The sequence below is a fragment of the Borostomias antarcticus genome (assembly GCF_949987555.1).
Source record: "Borostomias antarcticus genome assembly, chromosome: 32".
Classification (NCBI taxonomy): Eukaryota; Metazoa; Chordata; class Actinopteri; order Stomiiformes; family Stomiidae; genus Borostomias; species Borostomias antarcticus.
Genome location: NC_140265.1, coordinates 928,797 through 942,946, shown reverse-complemented (window position 1 = coordinate 942,946; position 14,150 = coordinate 928,797). Strand labels below are relative to the sequence as shown.

At 43.7% G+C, this 14,150-nt stretch overlaps 1 protein-coding gene across 3 annotated transcripts in view; it reads left to right on the top strand.

Moving 5' to 3' along the window:
* cbsa (cystathionine beta-synthase a) overlaps window positions 1-3,373 on the top strand; it is a 27,628-nt gene extending 24,255 nt beyond the window's left edge. For all 3 annotated transcript variants that reach the window (XM_084460435.1, XM_084460437.1, XM_084460436.1), the window contains one exon: window positions 1,113-3,373. In XM_084460435.1, the coding sequence (XP_084316561.1) occupies window positions 1,113-1,243 (131 nt within the window). In that variant the 3' untranslated portion in view covers window positions 1,244-3,373. The remainder of the gene's footprint in view (window positions 1-1,112) is intronic.
* The last annotated feature ends 10,777 nt before the right edge of the window (window positions 3,374-14,150 follow it).

Genomic DNA, 14,150 nt, shown 5'->3' with positions numbered 1-14,150 from the left:
TGTTGGAGTCAGACTGATGAGTGCGTTTTTTTTATAGGATTCCTACAGTAGGTAAACACGGGTGTAATTAATAAAAAGGCGAGGTTACTGCGATTGGTTGCTACACGCTATCGCGTCAGGCCTAACAACGCCCCGTAGGTGTTGTAAAATCCCGTGTAACCCACTGCCTCTGGTGGTCAACTGCTTAAGTCTAGTATAGTAGAACATTCTATCTAGTATACTGTAGCAGAGCATTCTATTGAGTAAATACACAGTTCTGTCAGATGCCGTGTTAATCTGTAGTGTGGCGTCCTGGGGGTATGCTCGCTACATCTGGCGTTTTGTGTTGGTGAAAGGTCTGGTCTATCTAGTAGCCTGTCACTGTGCTTTTGTTAAGAATGCTACTTTCAAAGTGAGCCCAGCCCAGGATCGTGAATTTGGGCCGCATCAATGTCAAAAGTCCCACCCACCTTCTGGGCCAGTGGTGGCAAGGGGAGGGTGTTCTGGTCATACATAGACACAAACATATTTGTTTTATAGCTGCTCCAGCCAACACCAATACAATTATGCAACCTCTTTATAAACATCAAATATTGCATAATTAAGCAATAAACCACGAGAGGCCGTGTTTTATAGTGACTGTTTATAGCTGTTTATGACTATAACACACGGCCTCGAGTGGTTTATTGCTTTTATACAACGGTTACTACATCTATTAGTGTAAAATAAACACACAGCAATGTAAAATATTAAGATTTATTCAAAACGAAGCATCATTCCCTCAATTCCGCCGAGCAAAATAGTTCCCCTAACAAAAGGGTTGCCAAGCAACAACAACAACAATGCATTGGATCAAATGGGAGGCGCGTTAATACTGAAAATGGAACGATATGCGGTCCCAGGTGTGTTACAAAGTATTTTAACACGGCTTCCAGCCAATCAGAATCAAGAACCAGAACTAACCGTTGTATAATCTCATTTTGGGTAGTCACTTTTGATGATGTCATAAGTGTGAGCCATCTGGTGTCAAACCACACTGTCTTAATCATCATATGTAGCTTGGTACAGTAAATGTATGCTTCTCTCTCTTTCTTTTCTTTTCTTCCTATCTTTCATCCCCCGTTCTCCTCCAGACCTGACTGACGGCTCCCCCAGCCTGAAGCAGATGGTGTTTGGCGTGGTGACGGCCATGGACCTGCTCAACTTCGTCACGGCCAGAGAGAAGAGAGAGAGGCCCGTGTCCGAGTGCGCCGATGACCTGTGACCCCGGCGCTTAGACTACCGCGGAACAGCTGCCTGCATTACACAGACCTACTCCAGTCATCGATGGTACATACATTTAAAAAAATAAAAACTTTAAGAGGACACACGCACACAAGGTTGTTCTGTTATGCCGGGCTCAGACTACTACTGATTTTTGGGCCGATTTATCCCCGATTCACCCCTCTGGACAATCGGAGGAGAAATCTGGTCTGGAACGTTGGTCGGGGCCGATGATCGGCCCAGATGATCTTGTAATGTGAGGGGTTCACAGATCCAATCTTAAACCTCCCGATCGGCTCGCAGACCCATCGGGGCGGCCCTGATAATATTAAACATGTTTGATATTTAAGATTATTACGTCCCGACTTTACAAGTGAGACGGCGAGACCAGTGGTTCGTTGCTCCCTCGGGCACGATAAGATCCTGTAGTGTGTGATGAGCTGTTATTTTCAAATCTTGCTGTGTGCGCTTGTTTGAGATGCGCAAGAAGAATATCTGTTAAGATTCTCCTTATGTGCGTGATGCAACCCGATTTCAAAATTGGTTAGGATTTTAAATATCCTGTAGTGTGAGACCGGTATTAATGGCAATGCTGAAAAGGGTTCCCACCCAGACTCGGTACCGCGCCGGTCTGTTCCAGCACAGGCTTGTGAGCGGACAGCCGTTACAGTTCATGCCATTTACAGTAGCATGCACATATGAATGATTTTATAGAAAACTGAAATGATTCTTTAGCTTGTGATCTGTTTTAAATCAATGAATCCAATACATTTACTAAACGAGAAGACCGATTATTAAAGGAATGGAGAACGAAACAATGGTAAGGGGAAATATTGTCGGTATTGTTTTGAGAGCACTAACTTTATTGTGACACAGCAAACGTCAAACTGTGAAATGGCATATGGCAAACCATTAAAATGTAGAATAATGATATGATAATAATAATATATAATGTATAATATAGCCCCAGGGTTTATTGAAGTAGGCTAATTAAAGGAGTAGTAAAGGAAAATGCATGTTTAGCCCTGTTTTAAGGTTACTTATGATCATATACAATGGTTCAGATCAAAACGTTGACAAAGCTAGCATTTTCGAGAAAGTTGATAATTGCTCTACCACCGTTTTGGTCATACAATGGATGTGGATAAGCATCTTCAAAAATCATTCAAAAACATGTTAAACTCTCAATTTCAAAGACAAGAAACTCACCTAGGTGTTAGTTGGCGTTCTGACATAATTTGCCATAAAGTAAGAGTCTAGTTCATCTGGAAAGGCTTTTTTAAAATATTTAGCATCAAACTATTTAGTCGATGTGTGTAAACTTCCGCTTTACTGATTCCAATCTCGCGCAATGCCTTGATCTCGCGGGAGGCGACGTCCGTGGATTCCGTCTCAGCTTCCTTCCTTGAAAAGCTAGCCGCAACAACAAGACAGGCTCGTGCGAAGCATTTGTTTGGGATCTCTACAATGACACGCTATTGTGCCGTTGCCAATTGTGGCAAAATCCGTTCATCTGTAACTTGTCATAGACTTCCCTACAACGATCCCGCAAGATTGAAGTTGTGGCTAGAATGTCTTTACTTGGACGTAAACTCACCCGTGGATATTCTTCGGGTCTTAGATCACTTGTGTGTGCGCTTTGCATTTTGAGGACAAACATTATTAGCCTAGGCTATTCTCAAAGAAATCTCCCAAAAGAGGACAGTACACAAGGACAGTCTAGCACTCAAGCACACTGAAGCAATGTTTGAATTCCAGAAAGCTTATATGGGTCTGTGTTTTATTCAACACCTCAAAGACTTACATTTGACTTAATATGAGAAACAGAACTTTAAAATATATGTGAACTTTTTTCATGTACAGTAGGCTCCATGTACTGTATGCTGCTTCTCTTTGCTTAACATGAACTGAATTGAAATGACGTGGCTTATTATGTATGCATTTCAACAGTAGGTAGAGCATTGTATGTTGAATGTACAGTATCACACAGTCATATAAAATGTATGTTGAAATTATGTTCAGCTTTTGGTCAAATTGTTGTGGTAAATTAAAGGATGTTAAATTAAACCGTTATTCTGTGCCGTGTCATTTTGCTTAGATGCTTTGTAACTAAATAAATTCTCTTTCCGTTGCTGCTGGTCATTTTATGTGTATTTTATAAGAGCACAACTTAAGATAAGACTACTGTCATGTGTGTGATGTAACTACAGTCGACAATACAGTCACATGGCAGCTGCATGCTCGGATATGGGCAAGGGGGCACGTGCCTAGGGACACCAAGCAACAACAACAAAATCTAATAAGGATGGCGGGACAGGTTCACACAAAAACCTAAAAGCGGACCTTTAGATCGCTAGCATAAGTCAATGGAGTTTAACATTTTGAAAATTAGCATCGCGGCTAGCGGATTGCTGTAGCTAGCTACATAAGTAATGCATTTTCAGCAATGCTTTTGTGATTTCTTTTCAGCTGTTCGGCAATCACATGCACTTTCTGCAGTAATGTTTTTGTGTTTTAAATAAAAATATTGTTAATATTTATTTACCTGAGTAATGTGCATTCGTTTCATTTCAGCTCAGTACAGAGAAATGCACCGATACTAACAGATACCTTACTGCACGCATCATTGTCCCTGCCAGATTTGTTCGGAATCGCTCCCTATTCACAAAATAGTGCACTATATAGGGCGTCAGCCATTTTGTTTGTAGTGTCCGAATTCTCCACGGAATTTTCGTTCCCTATATAGTTCACTATTTATTACCCACAATTCACCTTGATTTGCAGGGAACAGTGCATGTACCCTACATTTTCTCCGTTCCCTAGGTAGTTCACTACATGGTGAACCCTATATAGGGAATAGGGAGTGAGGGAACGAGGGAGCGATTATTCTCGACCACTGTTGATGTCCGCCATTTAATATGACGTGTACAGATGGGTTAGCCAATCACATCCCTGGAAGCGTCATACCTGTGTATTGCTTGAATATAAGGCCGCACAAGACGAGCCTACTCCACTTCTGCTGGATGCCACTCACATGCGCATTAAGATGAAACTGCTCCATCTTCCCCCATGTGATGCAAACACCATGTGAATAAGCCCGATGAACCAAGTTATGGTGTGATGCACTGTATTTGTAATGCAACTGTACTGTGTTATAAATAACTACTCCCATGCTGCTAAGTCTACCATAGCCAAGTTTGGTATCCATCTTTGGCTAAAATCATGACTCAGGTGTTTAGGCATGTTGTGGAAGTGGCATATTATGTTGAAACCATAACCGGGATATTTGATGATTCAAGAGTGAGTACAGAACGTGAGCTCTGTTTTATGGTGAAGTATGTAGCAACATTCTGTGGAGGGCAGTGATATGCCTAGTTGCATCGACACTGCTGGAAAGCCATAAGAAGAAGTGATTGATTACATTTTCCGCATGTTTGTTGTTTTCTATTTGACATGTTCCTTTGCCTCATTTACCACATGGGGTCCCTCAAGGGAAATGTTAGGCCCTCTGTTAGAAACCTGGGTGTCTTCTTTGATCAGTCTATGCACTTGGACAAACATGTCAAATCCCTAACGCGTTCCTGTTTTTTCCACCTCAGAAATATTGCCAAACTCCGGTCCATTGTATCACATGCTGAATTAGAAATGTCTGTCCATGCATTTATTTCATCATGACTTGACTACTGTAATTCACTGTTTACCTGCCTCAACAAATCCTCTGTGGGACAACTTCAGCTAGTCCAAAACGCTGCTGCAAGACTACTCACCAGGTCAAAGAAGACATGCCACATCACCCCCATCCTGGCCTCCCTGCACTGGCTCCCAGTTCACCTCCGGATCGAGTTCAAAGTCCTGGTGTTCACCCACCGAGCTCTCCACGGACGGACCCCGGCCTACATCACAGAACTTTTACACCCTCACTCTCTGAGTCGGTCTCTGAGGTCATCCGACCAGGGTCTCCTGGCGGTGCTCCGGACCAGACTAAAAACCCAGGGTGACAGAGCATTTGAGGCGGTGGCGCCAAGACTCTGGAACGCTCTTCCCCAGGCCCTGAGAGAGCCATCCACTGAACTCATGTTCAAAAAACTTCTTAAGACACACATGTTCAGGCAGGCCTTCGGCCATCTATAACGCCTTGCTGCTCGCAATGTTGTTTTATCTGTTCTGTGTCGTTTTAATCTTGTCTCGTGTTGTATTGCCATTTTAATTTATTACTGTAAAGCACTCTGTGCATCCGTGCTGTGAAGAGCGCTATATAAATAAAGCTTACTTACTTACTTACTATTTAGCACCAGCTGCAACGATCCTCCAAATCCCTTCTCTCCAGGGCTAACGTTGCACTCCGTAGCTGGTGCTTATTGGCTAGGTTTGGTAAAAAGCTTGTGCAGTGGAGGAGTTCTTTTGGGGGAATTATTAGATTATACCAGCTATGTCAATAAATGAAAAGTAGTCTTGAGCTTCGAGTAACTTTACAGCTCTTAGCTAACTAGCTAGCTAACGTTAGCTCGCTAGCTACTAGCTACAATCACTGAGGTCATTTTTAGTCTAATTTTTTATCTTTTGTCACAAATCTGGATGATTACATATATGACAACTAGCAATACATACATGCTAGTACAGACATTATAAATAATATATATTATAAATGATAATGTCTATGCATGTATAGGCTGTAGTGGACTGTAGTGGACTCTAATTCCCAGAATACCTGCGGTGCGGTCCTATTTCCTGGTTCCTATTTCTCGGGTCCTATTCAATACATCCATGGGCCGTGTCCGAAATGCATACTACCTGCTACTTGCTATATAGTAGGCACTATATAGTAGGCATACTACATACTATATAGTACCTAGGCCGTGTCCGAAACGCATACTACCTGCTATATAGTAGGCGAGATGCAGCATGCTACATCAAAACTGTGCATACTGTATTTCGCCTACTATATAGTAGGTACAAAAAAATGCCAAGTGTGTATCTCTGCAGGCCGGAGACTTCGAGGTGGCGGGTCAACTGTCAATCAATTTTTACTTTGGCCAATCACAGGCTGACAATCGTCTTGTCAATCAAAAACTCATTTCGCCTGAAACGGTTGTCAATCACTTTTTATTTGGCAATCGCCTTTCTCTAAGGGCGTGGTGGAAATGACGCTATAGCTAGTTCACTATTTACATTTGCTAGTTACGTAGCTAGCTAAGCTAATTAATAACGTAGCTAGCTATCTACATTGACTTCGTTTGCTATAGTTAGCTTGCTAGTTACGTAGGCCTAATGCAATTTGTTATGGAGTTAGATTGACTGGATTACATGACTGTGTGTGAGAGAGATTATATTTTTTAATGCAAATCATGTATCTTGAAAGACTTAATAAATCATGATGATAAAAGCCTTACCAAGACTCCGCTTGGTATTCTCTTAGTAGGCTTATGATCAATGTAATGGAGGCTTGTGGGTAGAGGCTAGCAATGGCCTCACTAGCCCAGTAGTCCAGGCATTTTATGAGACAAAAGGGGTCAATATGGAAAAAATTGCAACAGAAATTATTTCAACTGTTTTAGTGTCATACATATGTTCTTTATAACATATCAAAAGTCCCCCAAAATCCCAGTGGTGGAAAGTAATGAAAAATGCAGATAAAGTATACCAATTTCCAATTTTTGCCTATGTAAAAGAAAAAGGTTTATGCATGTTTTCTTGTCTGATGTCCACACAACACTGTCCCCAATCAACCAGAAACTATATAGGATGCATCACAGTGCATATACAGAAATATATTTTGAATTCTATTGGCATTTGGTGAAGAGAAAAGGGGTGAATGTCACACATATTGCAACAGAAAATCTGACATGTGTATTAATCAAATAGCTCAAGAGTCTAGAACCCTGGAGAGGACAGTCTACAACCCTGGAGAACAGTCTACAGCCCTGGAGAGAACAGTAGAACCCTGGAGAACAGTCTACAGCCCTGGAGAGAACAGTAGAACCCTGGAGAACAGTCTACAGCCCTGTAGAGAACAGTAGAACCCTGGAGAACAGTCTACAGCCCTGGAGAGAACAGTAGAACCCTGGAGAACAGTCTACAGCCCTGGAGAGAACAGTAGAACCCTGGAGAACAGTCTACAGCCCTGGAGAGAACAGTAGAACCCTGGAGAACAGTCTACAGCCCTGTAGAGAACAGTAGAACCCTGGAGAACAGTCTACAGCCCTGTAGAGAACAGTAGAACCCTGGAGAACAGTCTACAGCCCTGTAGAGAACAGTAGAACCCTGGAGAACAGTCTACAGCCCTGGAGAGAACAGTAGAACCCTGGAGAACAGTCTACAGCCCTGTAGAGAACAGTAGAACCCTGGAGAGGACAGTCTGAGACGTAGAACCGTCCATAGCAGAGCAGCCAGGTGCTAGAGGGTCCACTTCAGATACCTGTGGGAGAAAATAACACGCGCACACACACACACACACACACACACACACACACACACACACGATAAGAGGGTCCACTTCAGGAGAGAATAGAACATGAGCACTACCGGGGTATGGGGGGTGGGAAGTGCCACGTTTAGCAGGCATGTTGTGAGTGTGTGTGTGTGCGTGTGTGCGTGTGTGCGTCTATAGACGCACACACGCACACACACACACACACACACTCACACGCACACCTTATCCTTGCAAAGACATAGTTAGGGAATCAGCCAATCAGATCGCTGGGATTTGCATATATCTTTAGCAAAGATAAGGTGTGCGTGTGAGTGTGTGTGTGTGTGTGTGTGCGTGAGTGCGTCTATGTGGAACTTAGTGCAAAATTAGACGCACACACACACACACAGACGCACACACACGTTCATTCATTTGTTCGTTTACTCCAGTGTGTGGAATGTGCCACGTTTAGTTAATTGCGTTGAGCGTGTGTGTGTGTGCGTGTGTGTGTGTGTGTGTGTGCTAAGCTAGTTAGCAAGATGGCTGCGCGTGACGTACTAACGTAATCGGCCGCGCTGCGTGCGACGTCATCTGCCACGTTTCGTTAATTGCGTTGAGCGTGTGTGTGTGTGTGTGTGTGTGTGCTAAGCTAGTTAGCAAGATGGCTGCGCGTGACGTACTGACGTAATCGGCCGCGCTGCGTGCGACGTCATCTGCGTGCGTTCCAGCTGGACAAGCGGATTTCAACAAGCGAATTTCCGTCTTCCCAACAAAATGTAAACAGGTAATGCTTACTACAAATATAGCCTACAGACAATCCTAATTATATATCCTTGCTAGTTAGTGTATACTGTAACATGGCGAGACTTTGCATTTGAACTTGGATGTTAGCTGTGAAAACATCGCGTTAGCTTATGGTGCGTTCGTTTGTGGTCGGAGGTGGGAAGTCGCAAGTGGCAAAATACCTCCCTCCGACCTGTGTGCATTCAGCTATATACCATTATATCACAGTTACCTAGTTATATCTATATACCATTATATCAGTTACCTAGTTATATCTATATACCATTATATCACAGTTACCTAGTTATATCTATATACCATTATATCACAGTTACCTAGTTATATCTATATACCATTATATCACAGTTACCTAGTTATATCTATATACCATTATATCACAGTTACCTAGTTATATCTATATACCATTATATCAGTTACCTAGTTATATCTATATACCATTATATCACAGTTACCTAGTTATATCTATATACCATTATATCAGTTACCTAGTTATATCTATATACCATTATATCACAGTTACCTAGTTATATCTATATACCATTATATCACAGTTACCTAGTTATATCTATATACCATTATATCAGTTACCTAGTTATATCTATATACCATTATATCACAGTTACCTAGTTATATCTATATACCATTATATCACAGTTACCTAGTTATATCTATATACCATTATATCACAGTTACCTAGTTATATCTATATACCATTATATCACAGTTACCTAGTTATATCTATATACCATTATATCACAGTTACCTAGTTATATCTAGTGCATTCGAGCAACTGGGGGCTGAGAAACATCCGAATTTGCGACAAGGAAGTGCGAGTTCATGCGGTGTTTTATTTAATCATTCCTAGCAAGTCACAATTTGCCACCTCCCAGTTATAAACGAACGCACCATAACTAACTAGCTAGCAAACCACCTAACTAACTCTTCTGTGAGCTAAAGCTATATAGTTGCATGATATGTTGAGAGATCCGTTTGGCAGCTGACGTTAGCTAATTTATTGTTGTCCATCTGTCGCTTGACTTTTGACTCTTAGCTTATTATGTAAACAAAGACGCGGCTAGACGCTAACGTTAGACTACAGTACAGTATATTTCTATATTTACGTTTATGAAGTGCTGTACCGTTCATTTCAGGCCATGGGTATTCTGAGTGACTCTGAAGTGACCATCCTGTGAGGGAAACAGGCCTACACCTGGAAACATTCCATGATCGTTTAAGGTAAAATTATATAGCAATGACTGTATTACCCTGTGACACAATGTACTATTGAGCTCATGGGACTAGATATTACAACAATCTCTAAGAAATGGCTAACGTTACCTACAGTGTCACCCTGTCTGACCAAGTGAGCCTGTGCGCCACTGACTGTCTGACCCCTGCCTCCCTCCGCTCAGGGAAAATGCCAGCAGCACTGCCTGGCTGGAGTCGCCCTTCAGACCTGTGGAGCTTCCTGGACATCCCACGCTCGCGCCTGGTCAAGTACCCACTGTTGCTGCGTGAGATCCTCCGACGCGGCCGGCCTGGAGCAAGCGGTGAGCTCACACGCACACACACACTGCAGGGCTGTGTCCTTAACAGTAATACTTAATCCACGCCGCTGTCTATAACCGCATCCCTCTGTGTGTGTGTGTGTGTCCAGATCGTCATCATCCAGGGTGTGCTCTGCCATGGCCAGCTATGCAGCAAGAACGGACAGGTGAGCAGAGCGCGTGCACACACACACACACACACACACACACACACACACACAGCACACAACACAGACCGGATCAGATGAGGTTTATTGTACCTAATCTAAATGAGGCTGGTTTATTGACCCGTCTACTGTTCTCTTCCTCTCCCCCCACAGCCAAGAACATCCCAATCCCACACACACCCTGCAGGTCAACTACGTCCCCGACCTGAGCCTGCTACAAGCGCCGCTCCTTCACCGTCTCCGCCATCGTCCACATGGAGGAGGCTGATGAGAACTGCCCCCAGCTCCCCCTGCGGGGATGAGACATCCAGCCCCGCCTCCGCGCCGTCTCCCTCCCCCTCCGTCTCCTCCTCATCATCATCATCGGCATCATTATCATCTCCGCTCTCCTCCCCCTCCTCTCATAAAACAGAGAGATACAGATACAGATAGATACAAAAGATACAGATACAGAATACTTTATTTATCCCGGAGGGGCAATTCAGTTTCCACATGTTAAAAGAGACACAGAGATTCAGTACCAGGTTCACGGTTGTGCAAGAGAGACTATGCGATGAGGAGACAAAATGGACTCCTGAGTGGACGTGTAGTGGGGACAGGAGAGCTGACTGTGTTGTCTCTCCTCATGGGACTTGTATTTTTGTGTCTCAACATGTCTATTATTACAGCAGTGTTCTGTGTTACTGTCCTCATTGGCAGCTATTTACTTCAGGTGCAGTATTCTGCATGGCCCTCTCTCCGGGTCCTGCTATGAGGGAAACATTACTCCTTGTTGCATTTACTGCAGTTGAACGCATGAAATAAAAGGCAACCGCATTCCATTTTATGACTTTTCATTGTTATAGTTCAGAACATACTCACTCAGAGATGAGACAGGTGGGACCTGATCATATTCGTACAGGGCTGTGTAGATTTTCTCTATAGTGTTCCTAAGACTTATTATTATTATTGTTGTTATTATGAATAATAACAATAAAAAATATAATTTTCATCATCACTGGAACACATTACATGAACATTTATGACAGTAAAAGCTGATCTTTAACTTTGCTTAGTCAAGTCAAACTTTATTTATATAGCGCATTTCATACACAGAGGCAACGATGCGCTTAAGAAGAGGTAGGATAACCCCTCAGGGTCTCAAGTTACGAACCTGTCAAACACAGATGTCTCTGCCACCCAAGGTACTTCATCAGACCTGGCCACACTGCAGACCTATTTTAATATGCCCACGATATCTCCAGAGGTAATGTGATATGCAAGGTGCATGGTTAGAGGAAGATACTGTGTAACACCCATGTCCCCATAGGGAGGATGTGGTATGCAAAGTCATGGTTGATATGGACAGACTTTGTCTAAACTTTTGTTAGCCTGGCAAGCCTACCTTGTGTAACTCTTTGTCACAATAGGGCTGATGTATCATTCCAGTATAGATATTAGGCGAGAGGGGGTAGGGAATGAGACTCACAGATTTGCAGTGAACTAACAATAAGGTTGAAATCATGATGATTCATGTTAAGGATGAAATGCCATATTTAGTAGTACAGTAGTGGTGATGATTGGTTGAATTTGCTGTATGGTAAATGGGTGGAGACAGGTAGGACTACAGATTAGAATAAAAGTTCTTAACACATAGAGGGAAGTTGGAATTTTAACGGACAGCCGACCTGATTAAATGGAGTTCCCCAGCACTGCCTCAGGACGCCAGAAAATTGAAGGAGACTGAATTTTTGCCTTTTTAACAGCTGAGCAAGTTTTGGGTTGAGATGCTATGACCTCGATGCCTGCATGGTAGAGGGGTATCAGACCGCCAGCCTGGGCGTCCTGGGGCACGTCTGATACTGGGTATGGCCCTCTGGAACCAGGGAGAGCAGAAGCAGAAGTCTGTTTCCCCTGTGAGCAAAGACATATTACCGAACGGGCCTACCAGGCCCATGGGTCCAAGAGCTCAGGGGGCCCTTCGCATTTCTTGTATCTTTAAAGGGCTTAGCCATTCATGTCAATAACACATCCCCAAAAATCCTGCTGAAAAACTGAAGCAACAAATCACAAGAAAGAAACCATCATGATATGTTTTAAATGAGTGTTTATCTATAGAACTTTAGATGGGCTGAGTACTCATGGGCCCTTCAATTATTTTGGGAGAAATCCAAAAACCAAATCCTCCGCACAGAGTTGAGGTCCCTCGAGTCAAAGCTTCTTTTATTGTGAGTTTTCGATAAATGACGTGGGTGGGGGGCCCTTTAAGTGTCTGTGCCCAGGGGCCCATCATTTCATAATCCGTCTATGCCTGTGGGCGTGAGGAGCTACTATCTGAAATCATGTTGAGCACTCGAGCAAACTGCATCAGATAGAAGGATGACCCCTGCCACTCATCATGAGACTAGACGCTGTAAGAAAAATGCACAATACCTCTTCTAAGTTACCCATTCCCAAGCATATTATCTCAAGCTTGTAGTAGACAATCATAGCAGCTTATCAAACTACAGTGTGGCTGGTGGAGTCCAGTGCTCCCTGTAGGAGTTAGGTGTTGAAGGTTTGTAGCCACAACAAAATGCGCTATATAAATAAAGTTTGACTTGACTAAGCAAAGTTAAAGATCAGCTTTTACTGTCAGAAATGTTCATGTAATGTGTTCCAGTGATGACAATAATATTTGTTATTGTTATTATTCATAATAACAACAATAATAATAAGTCTTAGGAACACTATATAGGGAAAATCAACACAGCCCTGTACGAATATGATCAGGTCCCACCTGTCTCATCTCTGAGTGAGTATGTTCTGAACTATAACAATGAAAAGTCATAAAATGGAATGCGGTTGCCTTTTATTTCATGCGTTCAACTGCAGTAAATGCAACAAGGAGTAATGTTTCCCTCATAGCAGGACCCGGAGAGAGGGCCATGCAGAATACTGCACCTGAAGTAAATAGCTGCCAATGAGGACAGTAACACAGAACACTGCTGTAATAATCTCTGTGTCTCTTTTAACATGTGGAAACTGAATTGCCCCTCGGGGATAAATAAAGTATTCTGTATCTGTTTTATGAGAGGAGGGGGAGGAGAGTTCGGAGATGATGATGATGATGCTGATGATGATGATGATGAGGAGGAGACGGAGGGGGAGGGAGACGGCGAGGAGGCGGGGCTGGATGTCTCATCCCCGCAGGGGGAGCTGGGGGCAGTTCTCATCAGCCTCCTCCATGTGGACGATGGCGGAGACGGTGAAGGAGCGGCGCTTGTAGCAGGCTCAGGTCGGGGACGTAGTTGACCTGCAGGGTGTGTGTGGGACTGGGATGTTCTTGGCTGTGGGGGGAGAGGAAGAGAACAGTAGACGGGTCAATAAACCAGCCTCATTTAGATTAGGTACAATAAACCTCATCTGATCCGGTCTGTGTTGTGTGCTGTGTGTGTGTGTGTGTGTGTGTGTGTGTGTGCACGCGCTCTGCTCACCTGTCCGTTCTTGCTGCATAGCTGGCCATGGCAGAGCACACCCTGGATGATGACGATCTGGACACACACACACACACAGAGGGATGCGGTTATAGACAGCGGCGTGGATTAAGTATTACTGTTAAGGACACAGCCCTGCAGTGTGTGTGTGCGTGTGAGCTCACCGCTTGCTCCAGGCCGGCCGCGTCGGAGGATCTCACGCAGCAACAGTGGGTACTTGACCAGGCGCGAGCGTGGGATGTCCAGGAAGCTCCACAGGTCTGAAGGGCGACTCCAGCCAGGCAGTGCTGCTGGCATTTTCCCTGAGCGGAGGGAGGCAGGGGTCAGACAGTCAGTGGCGCACAGGCTCACTTGGTCAGACAGGGTGACACTGTAGGTAACGTTAGCCATTTCTTAGAGATTGTTGTAATATCTAGTCCCATGAGCTCAATAGTACATTGTGTCACAGGGTAATACAGTCATTGCTATATAATTTTACCTTAAACGATCATGGAATGTTTCCAGGTGTAGGCCTGTTTCCCTCACA